The 13,375-nt window shown below is 40.0% G+C and overlaps 1 protein-coding gene and 1 pseudogene across 2 annotated transcripts; one reads left to right on the top strand and one right to left on the bottom strand.

The window, feature by feature from the left end:
• Positions 1 to 5,866: 5,866 nt before the first annotated feature.
• Positions 5,867 to 7,003, bottom strand: LOC148719493 (RYamide receptor-like). Its single transcript, XM_088741826.1, has one exon. It carries the CDS (start codon positions 7,001 to 7,003, stop codon positions 5,972 to 5,974), a length of 1,032 nt encoding a protein of 343 aa, XP_088597952.1. The 3' UTR covers positions 5,867 to 5,971.
• A 3,241-nt stretch (positions 7,004 to 10,244) lies between these two features.
• LOC148719492 (uncharacterized) lies at positions 10,245 to 13,150 on the top strand (annotated as a pseudogene). Its single transcript, XR_015993630.1, has 2 exons — positions 10,245 to 10,469; positions 10,563 to 13,150. The product of XR_015993630.1 is annotated as an uncharacterized LOC148719492 (transcript).
• Positions 13,151 to 13,375: the final 225 nt, after the last annotated feature.

Raw genomic sequence — 13,375 nt, 5'->3', positions numbered from 1 at the left:
GGTTTTCGTCTTGCATACAAGCAATCCGATACAGATATTTCCGACCAGCGAGGCTACGAAAAGCGCACACGGAACTGTGGTTTCCCTGGTTCTTGTTGCTGTTGAATCAAAGCAGCTCGTATCCTGTGTTGCATTTGTGGTTACGTTTACGTTTGTCAACATTTTTGCTGTTCAGAGATCAGTGTATTCCTCAGCAAGCACTTCTCTAAAGGGGTCTGAAAGATATGTTTGGTTTACTCTATATATAAAAAGAAGACCATCTGATTATCAACATAGATATTAAAATTTTATGCAAACCGAGAATATTGAGATAATTGACCGTTTTGGCAAAAACGTCCTAGCTGAGAAAATTACGCTTGAAAGTAAGACAGAAATAATCAGAAGCTGTCTGGCAGGTATTATTATTATTATAATGATATTAGTGTTGACCCTTTTTCATAATAACGATATTAGTAATAAAATAGTTATTATCAAAACAATAATAATGCCTTTTCTACAGGCTATGATATGCTAAAAAGTCAAGTCGAGGAATGTTTGTGAAAAATATCATGGTGAAGATATATGAATAACTATAAGTAATACGACAAAAACCAAATAAAGAGGTGCTTCCATTTTGCTAAAACTCGATTGCACAACGTAAAGTTCAAAAAAATTTTCGAACGATCAAAAATTTTCCAAATTATGGAGCCGACAGTTTGCTACAAGCTCAAGGGTTTTATTTCAGGGTGTGTTTTTCCTCTGGGTTAAATTTATGTTCGTCTTAGTGTTAAACATCAGCTTGGTTTTTCATTCATTCAAAAATTTTTTTTTAAGCTCCATTTCCACCTGCCAGGCCGGTTTAGTCATTAAGTTCGTAGTCATTGGGGAAGAAATTATGAAAATGACATTTTTCTTTTATCTGTCTGTTTCTGATACCTGTTTCCTTTCTCTGTTGACATTTCTGTTCCTTGTTGCATCCAGTTCGTTGCATGTTAGTTCTCCAACAACGGATTTGTTGGAATCCGTGGACTGTCTGTTGAGAGACTGTGAACGTTACTTTCCAAATGCTAACCGAAACATGGCAGAAAACTTAATTGTACGACTCCAGGTTCTTGCTACAAACGAAACCTGGCCACTGGCTTGCCGAAGGGGCGCGATCTGAATTTAAAGCCAATTCAAATTGAGCCAATGACTGGAAAGCCAATACTGAAATAGCCTTATTTATTGAATAACATTTGACAAGTTGGCTCCATGTGATGGCGCCTTCGTGAAGGAGAATGGTCCTAGTACAACAGAGACGTTTAACTGGACTTTGACGCAAACTAGATTATGAAAATTTGTACCATCTCCTTTAAGCCGTTAGGAGGAGTTAGGAAAAAACCAAGAGATTTTCTTGAGAAAAACCTATTAAAATCAAAGGTTCATTTTTACCGCTTTCCGATGCAATAAACGACGGTAGCAATCTTTAGTTAAACAAGATCAATTCATCAGCTCATAAATATATCTTATTAACCAAGCGCGAGGGCCGTACTGGGAGAATATCGGCCCGAGGTCTTGACAGTACGGACCGAGCGCAGCGAGGTCTGTACAAAAAAGACCGAGGGCCGATATTCTTCAAGTACGGTCCCGAGCATGCTTGGTTAATAAGAGATTTATTATACGACTGAAGTTCAAAGGGACACAAGTGCGGTATCATTCGGGATAGTGCCCGGTCCAATACTTAGAGAATATTGCACCGGCAATAGAGCATTTTGATTGGTTGATTTTAGTTATTGGCCCTCTGACTGCCCGAGTCGTGTAATAAAAAATACATATTACATAAGCTAAGATATTTAAAATTCAAACAACATACTATAACACTAAAAGCTGTTTTCCGTGAATGCCGTGCGTTAGACTAAAAGAATGTCATTGCTCCTATGATACCCCCAGAGACTCTTTGTTCCTTATATCGCATGGTAGACTGTTCCATAATGTGGCGCCATTGTAGCTAAAGCTTTTTTAGTAATAATTAATGCACGGTAATGGAACATTGAGCTTATTTTCAGAGTCCCTGAGGTCATAAGGAGAGTTACGCCAAATACACTTTGAATACAGATAATCTGGAGCTAGCATTAACTCACAAACCGTTAAGTACTGTGGTGAGTTCGGGTATTCAACGTGTAAATATAAAAAGTCTGAGCGACAAATTTCAGTCGCTAAGGTAAAAACAAATCATAAAGTACAAGTGATAGGAGTGCCAAGGAAGGATTTGTAAGGAAGATGAAGTTTAAAAAAGCGCAAAATTTCTTTCAGTTCTCGATTGATTCTTTTTTTTTGTTTTGTTTGTTTGGCTTTTTTTGTTTTTTGTTTTTTTCTTATACAAACGATAATTACCCTATCGTCTCTAAGAAGACTTCTGTGTAAAGTGCGACTTTGAGTTAACGAGGAGAACGGGTAAGGCCGCAAATTACGTCTTCAGTCAGTTGAACGGTAATCTATCAGTTGCTAGAGTTCTCTATTTATTTCTTATGCCAAAGAATAATCGGTTGTAATTCTTTCTATTGCTCTCAATGTATTTTTATCCCTTTGTTCAATAAACTTTTCAAGCACACGTAGTCAATCGACATGTTCACTTCCTTTTTGTTGTGAAAAAAAGAGGATTTTAGTCATATGTTTCCGTTTCCAACAAGTGGCACGAACGATTTAAATTTTCGCGAGGAGGTATCTTGTAGTTTTTGCGGGGATTGGTAGGAAATTTTCAAAAAATTTGATATGTTCTTCGCTGAACAGAATTACATCGCTGCTAAAGTCGATGGAACAAAGCTAGGTAAAGCAAGCGCGATTCTGTCGTTGTCGGAAGGAACTTTGTTGTAGGACAAGTAACAGAAAAGCTCACTGGTCTGACTGGGGTAGGGGGGAGTGAAGATTGCAGATTTCCTCAGACCCACCCCCCTTCTTGTTGTTGTCGAAAGGAACTTTGGTGTACGACAAGTAACAAAAAATTTTACAGGTCTTACTGGAGAAGGGAGAAGGAGCAGATTTCCTCAGACCACCCCCTCTCTTTTAATCCGCAATTGAAAATTATGGTAAAAAAGTGTTTTTGTGAGGTTAAAACTCGATCACGAAGGCGAAAATCTTCTCCAGATCTGGCCAGGTAGCTTCTTTTATTTACATTTGTTTACCGGCTCACATGTATTTTAAATAGTTTTTGCGTCATGCGTGCTTTGCAATTTCATGTACATCAAAATTGAGCAACATTACATAACTTTTAGATTCAACTTCCCACAAACCCATCACCACACTACGTCAGTTACTAACCAACGTTAAAGACAAAGACGAACCGAGGAACAGACAGGGAACGATTTATAAAATCAATTGTTCCGACTGCCAAGCCTCCTACATCGGTGAGACTGGCAGAAACCTCACAACAAGACTGACTGAACACAGACGGGCGACGAGCAAAGGTGATGTCAGCAATCACATTGCTGAACACCATCGACTTACCGACCACAACATTGACTGGGACTCTGCGCAATGCCTAACCTACAGCACTGACTATTTTCAACGACTGACTCTGGAAAGCTGGTTTACTAACTTAGAACAGACTCCCCTAAACAGATGTCAACAACTACCCGCCCCATAAAAACGACTCATTCACGACATAAACATCACAAACGACCGAAAAAGAACGACCTAACTTTGCCGACAGATCGAAACAGACCAATCACGACCGACTTACGTCACTTGAGTCTTACAACCAATAACATCACGGCAAAACCAACCGATCATTTCACACGAACTGGAATAAGAACATTCTACTGACAACAATCATTCACTTGACTCTGATGATGACTTCCGCACAGGTTGTCGAAACGTCAGTCACTACCACCGACAACAGTCCTTCTCAGGACTACACTCACCCGGAAGATCAGACTACACCTTCACATAATATTCTTTTGTTTAAATTTTAATTAGCCTCTCTGGTCTCGTTCTCCAGTACAAAATTCAAAGGAATACATTATCTCAAGCGAGGCCAGAAAGGTTAATTTAAAATTAAACAAAAGAATATTAATCCCGCAGCCATTTATGAAAGTGGTCAATGGACTACTTCTTTGTACTTTCTATCTGGTCTGGCTTTGTTTTTACGAAATCAGAAATATGCTCAAACTCAAACGGAGACGAGGACGTGGGAAAACAAAAGATCCAAAGGGCAGAACCTTGGCTCAGCACGTGCGTTTTAAAACTTCATACATTGCATAGCCGTCCTCTGTAAAAAATTACGTGAATTCGCCAAAATTTGCGTCCACTGAGAGCGGAAACTCCAACAGTAAATTATTTAAGTTTCAATTTGGAACTCAACGCTGCTATTATACGTTGTGCTGAGGTTGGGGTGTGTCGCCGTAAGAAACGGTAAAGCATATGTGCTCAATCGCAAAGTTCTAACTTCTTTAGAGTTATAAATTCATTTTTTAATCGAAACTTTCCTTGGCTTGCTGCCCTGATCGCGTAACCGGGCTAAAACGTATTATAGCAAAATGTAGCAGGTAATTACAGTTTTCTGATTCCAGTTCATTTATTAAGATCTTTAGTAGTACGAATTGATGGTTTCAGTCATTTTTAATTTTTTCGGTAGTCATTTGGTTGTAAGTGTTTTGTAAACTCGGCATGTCACCAGCAAAATCATTCAAGCCACGCTCATCATACAGACTCCCTGTGGATGTTTGCAGTGAAAGCACTGCCTAATGAAGGAAGGATGATCTTCGTGGCTTCGCGCATTTAAGTCAATCGCCTTTTTGCGAGCTCGCTCGTACGGTGCTACACTCCAATTGCATGTTTCATGTTTAATGAGAATTATCGCCAAGGTCTCAAGGATCTTCTCAGCAGCTTCTCTGTAGAGCATCGAGTTCATCCAAGCGCTCTTCCAGGTGTTGAACTGATTCAATACAACACCAGGTTGTGAGTAATGAAGAGGAAGAGGGAACAAAAAATAAGCGGGAGATAAAAACAGACGAGAAGGATCGATCAGTTAAGATATCTCAAAATATTAACTTACAAATATTATAAGAGCAACAATTCAGCAAACTTTGCCGAACAAAGTTTAAAAAGAGGCTAATCTAAAGTTGAATCTAAAAGTTATGTAATGTTGCTCAATTTTGATGTACGTGAAATTGCAAAGCACGCATGACGCAAAAACTATTTAAAATACATGTAAGCCGGTAAACAAATGTAAATAAAAGAAGCTACCTGGCCAGATGTGGAGAAGATTTTCGCCTTCGTGATCGAGTTTTAACCTCCCAGACTCCCTGTGGATGTTTGCAGTGAAAGCACTGCCTAATGAAGGAAGGATGATCTTCGTGGCTTCGCGCATTTTAAGTCAATCGCCTTTTGGCGAGCTCGCTCGTACGGTGCCACACTCCAATCGTATGTTTCATGTTTAGTGGAAATTATCGCCAAGGTCTCAAGGATCTTCTCAGCAGCTTCTCTGTAAAGCATCGACGAGTTCATCCAAGCGCTCTTCCAGGTGTTGAACTGATTCAACACAACACCAGGTTGTGAGTAATGAAGAGGAAGAGGGAACAAAAAATAAGGGGGAGGAAAAAAACAGACGAGAAGGATCGATCAGTTAAGATATCTCAAAATATTAACTTAAAATATTATAAGAGCAACAATTCAGCAAACTTTGCCGAACAAAGTTTAAAAAGAGGCTAATCTAAAGTTGAATCTAAAAGTTATGTAATGTAGCTCAATTTTGATGTACATGAAATTGCAAAGCACGCATGACGCAAAAACTATTTAAAATACATGTAAGCCATTAAACAAATGTAAATAAAAGAAGCTACCAGCTGCTATGACCATCTATGCCTTAAAAATTAATTTTTAGTGAACACTCCAGAGCATCATGCTGTTTTGACAAGCTTTAGTTTATCAAACTAATCTACCTATTCATTTCCTGCTACTTTTCTTTTCCATTATTTTATCCACTCCTAAATTCTTAGTTTTTGTTTCTCACAAGCTAGTGCAGGCTGTAGTGTTTCAATTCTACGTTGGGCCGCTCAACTAGATTAGTCCTGCACAAATAGCTGAGGAGACTCTTAAGTCTCTGACGATACTTTCCACTAAAAATGAAAATGATGTAAGGGTTTATAGCACAGTTTGATAGAGCTAAAAAATACGCGATCTGTTCGAAGTATTGGAAACTACAAAATGATATCATAATGTTGTCTGATGAATAGAGGCTTAATAACATCCGGATGGTGGTGGGCAGACAGCACACCGTGAACACCAACACGACAGCGACAGACATCTTCAAAACATTTCTCTCTCTCTTCAAACGTTGTTCTCTTACGTTCACTGTTTCCTCGCCTGGAGTCCTCTGGGATTTAATTTTGTACACAATGGTGATATAGAATATAGCGATCAAAATAAAAGGGACGTACCAAAATATAACGATCAAAGCCAACGCGTAGCTTTTAAAGGGCAATGACTCTCCAAACGCTTCCTTCCATTGCAGCTTACACGCCAGCCCATTTCGATTCTCAACAAGTTTCCAGGCAAACAAATCTGGGGACATGATGGCAAGGGAGATGATCCAAGTGGCGAGAATAAAAAAAAAACACAATTTAGAGCTGATGAGGGGAGAACGAAGAGGAAATACCACAGCTCCCAAACGATCAACAGCCATAAGAACCAGACTTTGGATAGACACAAGAATGGACACGTCGATTGAGTAAGAAAAAATCTTGCACATCGCTTCGCCGAGAGACCCTTTGATCAACCAGGTATCAACATACAACCCGGTCACAATACGTGGAAACAGGAAAATCGGAAAGAGAAGATCCGACATAGCCATGTTTAGAACGAAAAAGTTAATAGGATTTCTTAGGGTTTTCGTCTTGCATACAACCAGTCCGATAAAGATATTTCCAGCCAGCGAGGCTACGAAAAGCGCACTTAGAATTATGGTTTTCCCGGTTCTTGTTGCTGTTGAATCAATGCAGCTCGCATCTTGTGTTGTATTTGTGGTTGCGTTTACGTTTGTCGACATTTTTGCTGTTCAGAGATCAGTGTATTCCTCAGGTAGCACTTTTCTAAAGGGGTCTGAGAAATATGTCTACTTTACTCTATTAGAGGAGGAGCATCTGATCATTAACATATATATTAAAAAAATTTGAAGCAAACCGAGAATATTGAGATAATTGTCCGTTTTAACAAAAACGTCCTATTTGAGAAAATTATGCTTGAAAGTAATGCAGAAATAATCAGAAGCTGTCTGGCAGGTATGATTATTCAAATAAGCACACAATTGCAAACAAGGATAAAACATTTCGGCTTTCTTTGTCTTTCCTTTGAAAATGATTAATTCTTGTCCTCTGAAACACGTTCATAACAAATTGGATATTTAATATCTAAATTTGGGAAAAAGAAGACTTCTTTGAGAAATATTCGATTCACATCATTAATAAGAGGATATGAGGCCTACCTTTTTAACATTTAAAACTTTAGCTATTCAAGGGTGCCTCTTTCCTTAATTACTTTACGCAGCGTGAAGAAGTGCAAGTCATTAATTCTAAGTTAGACTTAGTTTCGCATCTCAATGGCGTGATGTTTATTGATCAATCACAAAAAGGAAGTAAAGCTGCAAAAAAAATGATGTAATCTTTTATTACCTACGACATTCATCTGAGAAACATGATATATTAATCTGCAGTAAAAAGAAGTTTAAAGAAGCCAAGTAAACAACCATTGTTCACAGAGCTATCTGGCTTTTCCTAAGTGGGCTTTTAGTTTTTGTAATGAAACCTTTCTTGAAGCACCTGTGTAACATGATTAGTTTACTCACACTCATTCTGACAGCCTTTAAGAGAAAATTGAAGTCAGAAAAAAATTGGGGAGGGAAGAGAGAGGGGAGATTCGCTAAAAAAATATTCATTGTTGACAAAGAGAAAAAAAGCTACCTGCGAGTTGTCTTGTTTCGTGCTGGACACGCCCGATGCACTTCCCTCGCACGCTTACCTCGGTTTGACTGATGAAGAACGGAATAAAAATTGATAGTAATAACGATAATGATAATAGCGTTAATTGTTTTCATAATAACGATATTAGTAATAAAATAATAATCTTATCAAAAAAATAATAATGCCTGTTTTGCAGGCTATGATATGAGGAATGTTTGTGAAGAATATCATGATAAAGATAAACAAATAATTATGAGAAGTACGACAAAAACCAAATAAAGAGGTGATTCTATTTTGCTAAAACTCAACTGAAAAATAAAAGGTTCAAAAATTTTTCGAGCGATCAAAACTTTTGCAAATTATGGAGCCGACAGTTTGCTTCAAGCTCAAGGGTTTTATCTTCAGGGTGTGTGTTTCCTTTGGGTTCAATTTATATTCGTCTTAGTTTTCAACATCAGCTTGGTTTTTCATTCATTCAAAACGTTTTTTTAAGCTGCATTTCTACCCGCCAGGTCGGTTTAGTCATTAAGTTCGTAGTCATTGGGGAAGAAACTATGAAAATGACATTTTTCTTTTATCTGTCCGTTTCTGATACCTGTTTCATTTCTCTGTTGACATTTCTGTTCCTCGTTCCATCCAGTTCTACACCCTCTAATGTTCTAACGAGTCGGCCGAAAATAAACTAATGAAGGGCTCAAGTTCCTAGTACAAGATAGTTTGTCAGAGCAAGCAAATAACGAAGGGATAACGTTTTGAATGTCAGGTGGCCAATTAACAATATAAACTCGGTCGATAACATCGTATTGTTGTTGTAGTTGTATCTAATGTTTAGAAAACATTCATTTCTTTGGAGAGATCCCGATTTGTGTCCCATACCGATTTCATATTCATAGTAAAAAGCTTTTAGGAAAGCTAATTTACTAGTTCTTTCATTCATGATCGCCAACGGGTCAATATAACAGATGGTTTACAGATACTTAACGAAGGACTTAACGAAATTTGTTCTTCAATTCGGAGAAAACTGCAAAGAATAAAGCAAAACTTTTTTGAGTAACGTTGAGAGTAACTTCAAGGATAGCAGAGTTTGGACCAAAATCTAAGGCATCTCGAAAATGTCGGCAAGCCTGAATGCAACACTGAATGGGAGCCAGATCTCGAGCCGTGCTCAAATTCAGCTTCTGAAGGAAAAAGAATCGGATACACCTTTGCTTAAAGCCTGATGTTTTGCGTTTCCTTGGTTGGAAATATATTCCTTACAGTGATTGTTTACAAGACGAAAACCATGAGGAAACCCATCAACTTTTTAATCGTAAACACGGCCATCTCCGATCTTCTGTATCCTGTTTTCCAGTTCTCCTGTATCATAACCAAGTTACAAACCAATTCTTGGATGGTGGGTGGTTCTCTTGGTCTGGTCTTGTGGAAGCTGATGTCCTTTTTCCGGAAGTCTCTGCTGCTCTGTCAGTTCAAAGCCTGGCTCTCATAGCAGTTGATCGATTTGGTGCTGTGGTGTATCCCCTCTGTTCTCCCGTCATCAGCTCAAAGCGGTGTTCTTTGTTCATCCCGGCTTCTCGGATCTTCGCCTTGCCCAAACCAAGACTCGCGGGGGTACTAAACGTGAGGGGACCCCGGGTTTTACAAGAAGTTTTGTTGACAAGTTGAGGTCTAGTACCCCCGCGAGTCTTGGTTTGCCAACATGACGAGGTTACCAAGCCGATTTAAACGGTCGTTGCGTCGTGTTTAAAAAGGACTCGGACGTCTACAAACGGTTTAACGTTTCACTGAGGACTCGAAGAGCCACCTGGCGTCGATCGTAGGGCTGAGATTGCGTGGCTAGAGAATCGAAATGAAAGGTCAACCTTTGCCCTTGAATTCTGCGGTGGATTTGTGGCCGTGGGTACATTTTAGCTTGGGATTTTTTACTTCGTTCGGGAGGCTGTCTGGACAGAAGTGTTTGGCCTTGTCTTCTCTTTAAGAAGAGAAAACCAGGATTAAAAAAAAACCGATTAAATCAAGTGAAATGGGTAAAATAACGACACCAGGAGCAAGCAATACACGTATGGAATAAGGCAAGCCATTTTTATTTAATATTTTCACTTTTAACTATCTCTATGGCTATCTTGTAGAAAATCCCATACAAATCCTTATAAATCGATATGCAAATTGTGTTCCTTGTGTGGTCCTAAAAGAGAGCTTGGGCCGCCTGTGCATTCACCAGGCGTAAAATTTAAACGAAACTACATAGCCATGGCACTCACACAGAACACTAGCACAATTGTAATATAGAGGTGAATAAAGGCTGATAGTTTCTAAAGAAACTGTTAGGGGCTGTTTCGTTTAGTAAATAGGCGTTGCCTATGATGACAGATATAATTTAATTAACACAACTCGTGATTGACATTAATTCCTCACAATGATTTAAAGTGTTAGCTTGTCGTGATTTAAACCAGTTTTTTTAGAAGAATCAGTGAGAGAGAAGTCGATTTTTGTATCTGTTCGCTTACCCGAATCTGCTAACCTGAAGTGAGAAACCTGTTTTTACGACCCGCCACAGAAGTAAGTTTCCAGTCATGTTTTCTTGAATTTTGCCATGAGATTAAGACTAAATTTACGTTTTCTGATTTCGAATTACAAATGTATTTCTCTTAGATCGAATAATCATTAAAGTTTGGATAATATTATACGGTTTGTGGTGGTCGTCTGAGCTGACCAGTTCCGAGTAAGGAAACATTTCATTCGATTTCTGGGTTGTAACGAAGAATTACGGAAGAGCACATGGCCGAGGACGCCCTGAAAACTGCGAAAACTGAAAGGAGGACTGCCAAATGAACGCTCACCCGATGTGGAAAGTCCTTGGCAAAGTTATAAGAAGCGGAAAGACCAGAGCAAGAGGTAAGAGATGGTCTTAGTAAACAACAGTTAGCGTTTGACAATCTTGTGGCCAAACACGAACATTATTCACGAATAATTGAAGATGACAGTGAGTTCGAAGTACAAGAAGGATGGATAGCAGATTGTCAAGAAGACTTTATGTCAATGGAAATAGGCGCAAAAATAAATTTGGATTCATTCTTAAGTAAGGGAAAGGCCCCATTACAAGCTCATGATACATCTACAGCATCTAAAGGGAAAAATAATGGTGTCGGTGGGCCGGGAAGTAGTGGAATTCCAAGTATTCAAATAGAAGACGATGCGCCTGGTGTAAGTTCTGGTGGTTATCAACCCATCAACAACCATCAAAGTACAAGTTCCGGAAATGATGATGTCGCCCCACACCACGAAAACGCGTCCTTTGTTTCGGGAAATGAAATAAATGAAAGCATTCAAACCAACTTTAATGCTACAACTTCCGCCTGTGGTTTTAAGATGGAAAAGCCTAAGATGCCCAAATTTACCGGAGACGTAAGAGAGTACGCCATTTTTCGCGCCGATTTTAAGCATGCGATAGAATCAAAATACAGCAAAAGGGATGCGATAACTTTTCTTCGCGCGTGTCTGCAAGATAAGCCATTAGAGTTAATTAAAGGGATAGGCTCGGACTATGACGCAGCGTGGGATTATTTGGACGCTATTTACGGAGATCCAAGGTTCGTATCGGATACGATCACTCAAGACAGAGTAAAGTTTAGAGCTTTACAACCGGGAGAGGATGCGAGATTTTGCGACTTAGTTCACCTAGTTAAAAGAAGTTTCAACACTCTGAAGGAGGTCGGAAGTCAAAATGACATGGATAATAGTCACATGCTATCTGTAATCGAGCAAAAATTGTGTTCGGATGATCGAAAGGTTTGGTCACGAGACTTGGAGCGACAGGGAGAAAAAGCGACCTTGGAGCGACTAATAAAGTGGATGGATGTGGAGATGAAATCACGTATGCGTGCTACTGCCCCATTGAGATCTGGCAGATCAGTCAACGCCTTTCAAGTCGACACACCTAACCAAAAGTGGTACAAATGCTGGTACTGTAAAAGTTTGTCCCATTGGCCAGATACATGCCCTAAATTCGCCGCACTCGGTATCGACCAGCGCATCAAGGTCGCCAAAGAAAACCATGTTTGCTTTAGTTGCATAAAAACAGCCGGAAGGGACCATCGAGTTGATAACTGTAGAAGACGTCGCAAGTGTACGAAAACTGAGAATGGAAGGGAATGCATGCACTTTCATCACCCGTTGCTTCACAAGAGCACTGCAGTTAAAGTTGGCGTCGCGTCTATCTCCGAACCACACGAAACTCTTTTACCGGTGATAACACGCAGATTTACGGTCAAAACGGGTTCCAAAAGCAGAGCAACACTCTCCTTGACTCGGGAGCACAGATCAGCCTAATCCGCGATGAAACAGCAGCCGCACTGGGGCTCAAAGGAAACGACACTGCCGCAACAATTACGAAAGTGGGAGGAGAAGAAGAGACAATCAAGACTAAAGTTTACAAAGTTCCTGTGTCAGCACCAGACAACACCAAGATGTTCTCAATAAAGGCGATTGGAATCCCGTGTATTAGCGAAGAAGTGTCAGCAGTTCAGCTTAAACCAATCGCCAAGCTTCTGGGACTGGAAAACGAAAAGATACGCAGAGGCAATGGTCCTGTTGACTTACTGATAGGAATCGATCACGCCCAGATGCATACTGGACAGACCAGGCAAACGGGACATTTAGTTGCGAGAAAAACGCCTCTAGGATGGGTGGTTTTCGGTGGACCGTCGGGAGAAACCCAAGTGAATGGCCGTGTCTACCATGTAAGATTTGCTGCGCCAGTAGAAATGTCAGATTTTTGGAAGACTGAAGCAATGGGAGTAGAAGTTAAACCGTGTGTTTGTGAGGCTGACAAGCTAACGCAAGCCGAAAGAGAGGAAGCGGAAATCATTTCCAAGTCATGTGAAAAGGTGGGCAATCAGTGGAAGGTACCGTACACCTGGAAGAAAAACCCCATGCTGTTGCCGGATAATAAACCATTAGCGATGAAACGGTTGGAAAGTACGGAAAGACGCCTTAAAAACGACCCAGAACAAGGAGTGGCTTACGACAAACAAATGGAAGAAATGAAGGAGATGAAGTTCTCAAGAAAGCTGTCTAAAGAAGAAATTAAGAATTACAAAGGTCCGGTGCATTACATTCCTCACCATGCGGTGATTCGACCCGAGAAGAAAAGCACACCCGTACGTATCGTCTTCAATTCCTCCTCAGTTTACCAAGGCCACGCGCTGAACGATTACTGGCTTAAAGGACCGATCTGTTGAACAATCTGTTTGGAGTCGTCTTGAGGTTTAGAGAAAGAGAAGTAGCAGTGATGGGTGACATATCCAAAATGTATCACCGAGTACTCATCCCGGAAAAGGATGAACATGTCCATCAGTTCCTATGGAGAAATTTGGAAACGGAGAGAGAACCCGATGTGTACGTAAAAACCGTCCTTACGTTTGGTGATAAGCCGGCGCCTGCTATGGCCCAAAATTGCGTTAAGA

The sequence above is a fragment of the Stylophora pistillata genome, chromosome 12 (genome assembly GCF_964205215.1).
Source record: "Stylophora pistillata chromosome 12, jaStyPist1.2, whole genome shotgun sequence".
Classification (NCBI taxonomy): domain Eukaryota; kingdom Metazoa; phylum Cnidaria; class Anthozoa; order Scleractinia; family Pocilloporidae; genus Stylophora; species Stylophora pistillata.
This window is presented reverse-complemented; position numbering and strand designations above follow the sequence as displayed.

What these genes read in the sequence shown, in the direction of transcription:
- LOC148719493 (XM_088741826.1), bottom strand. Translation starts at nt 7,003, where the DNA reads ATGTCGACAAACGTAAACGCAACCACAAATACAACACAAGATGCGAGC.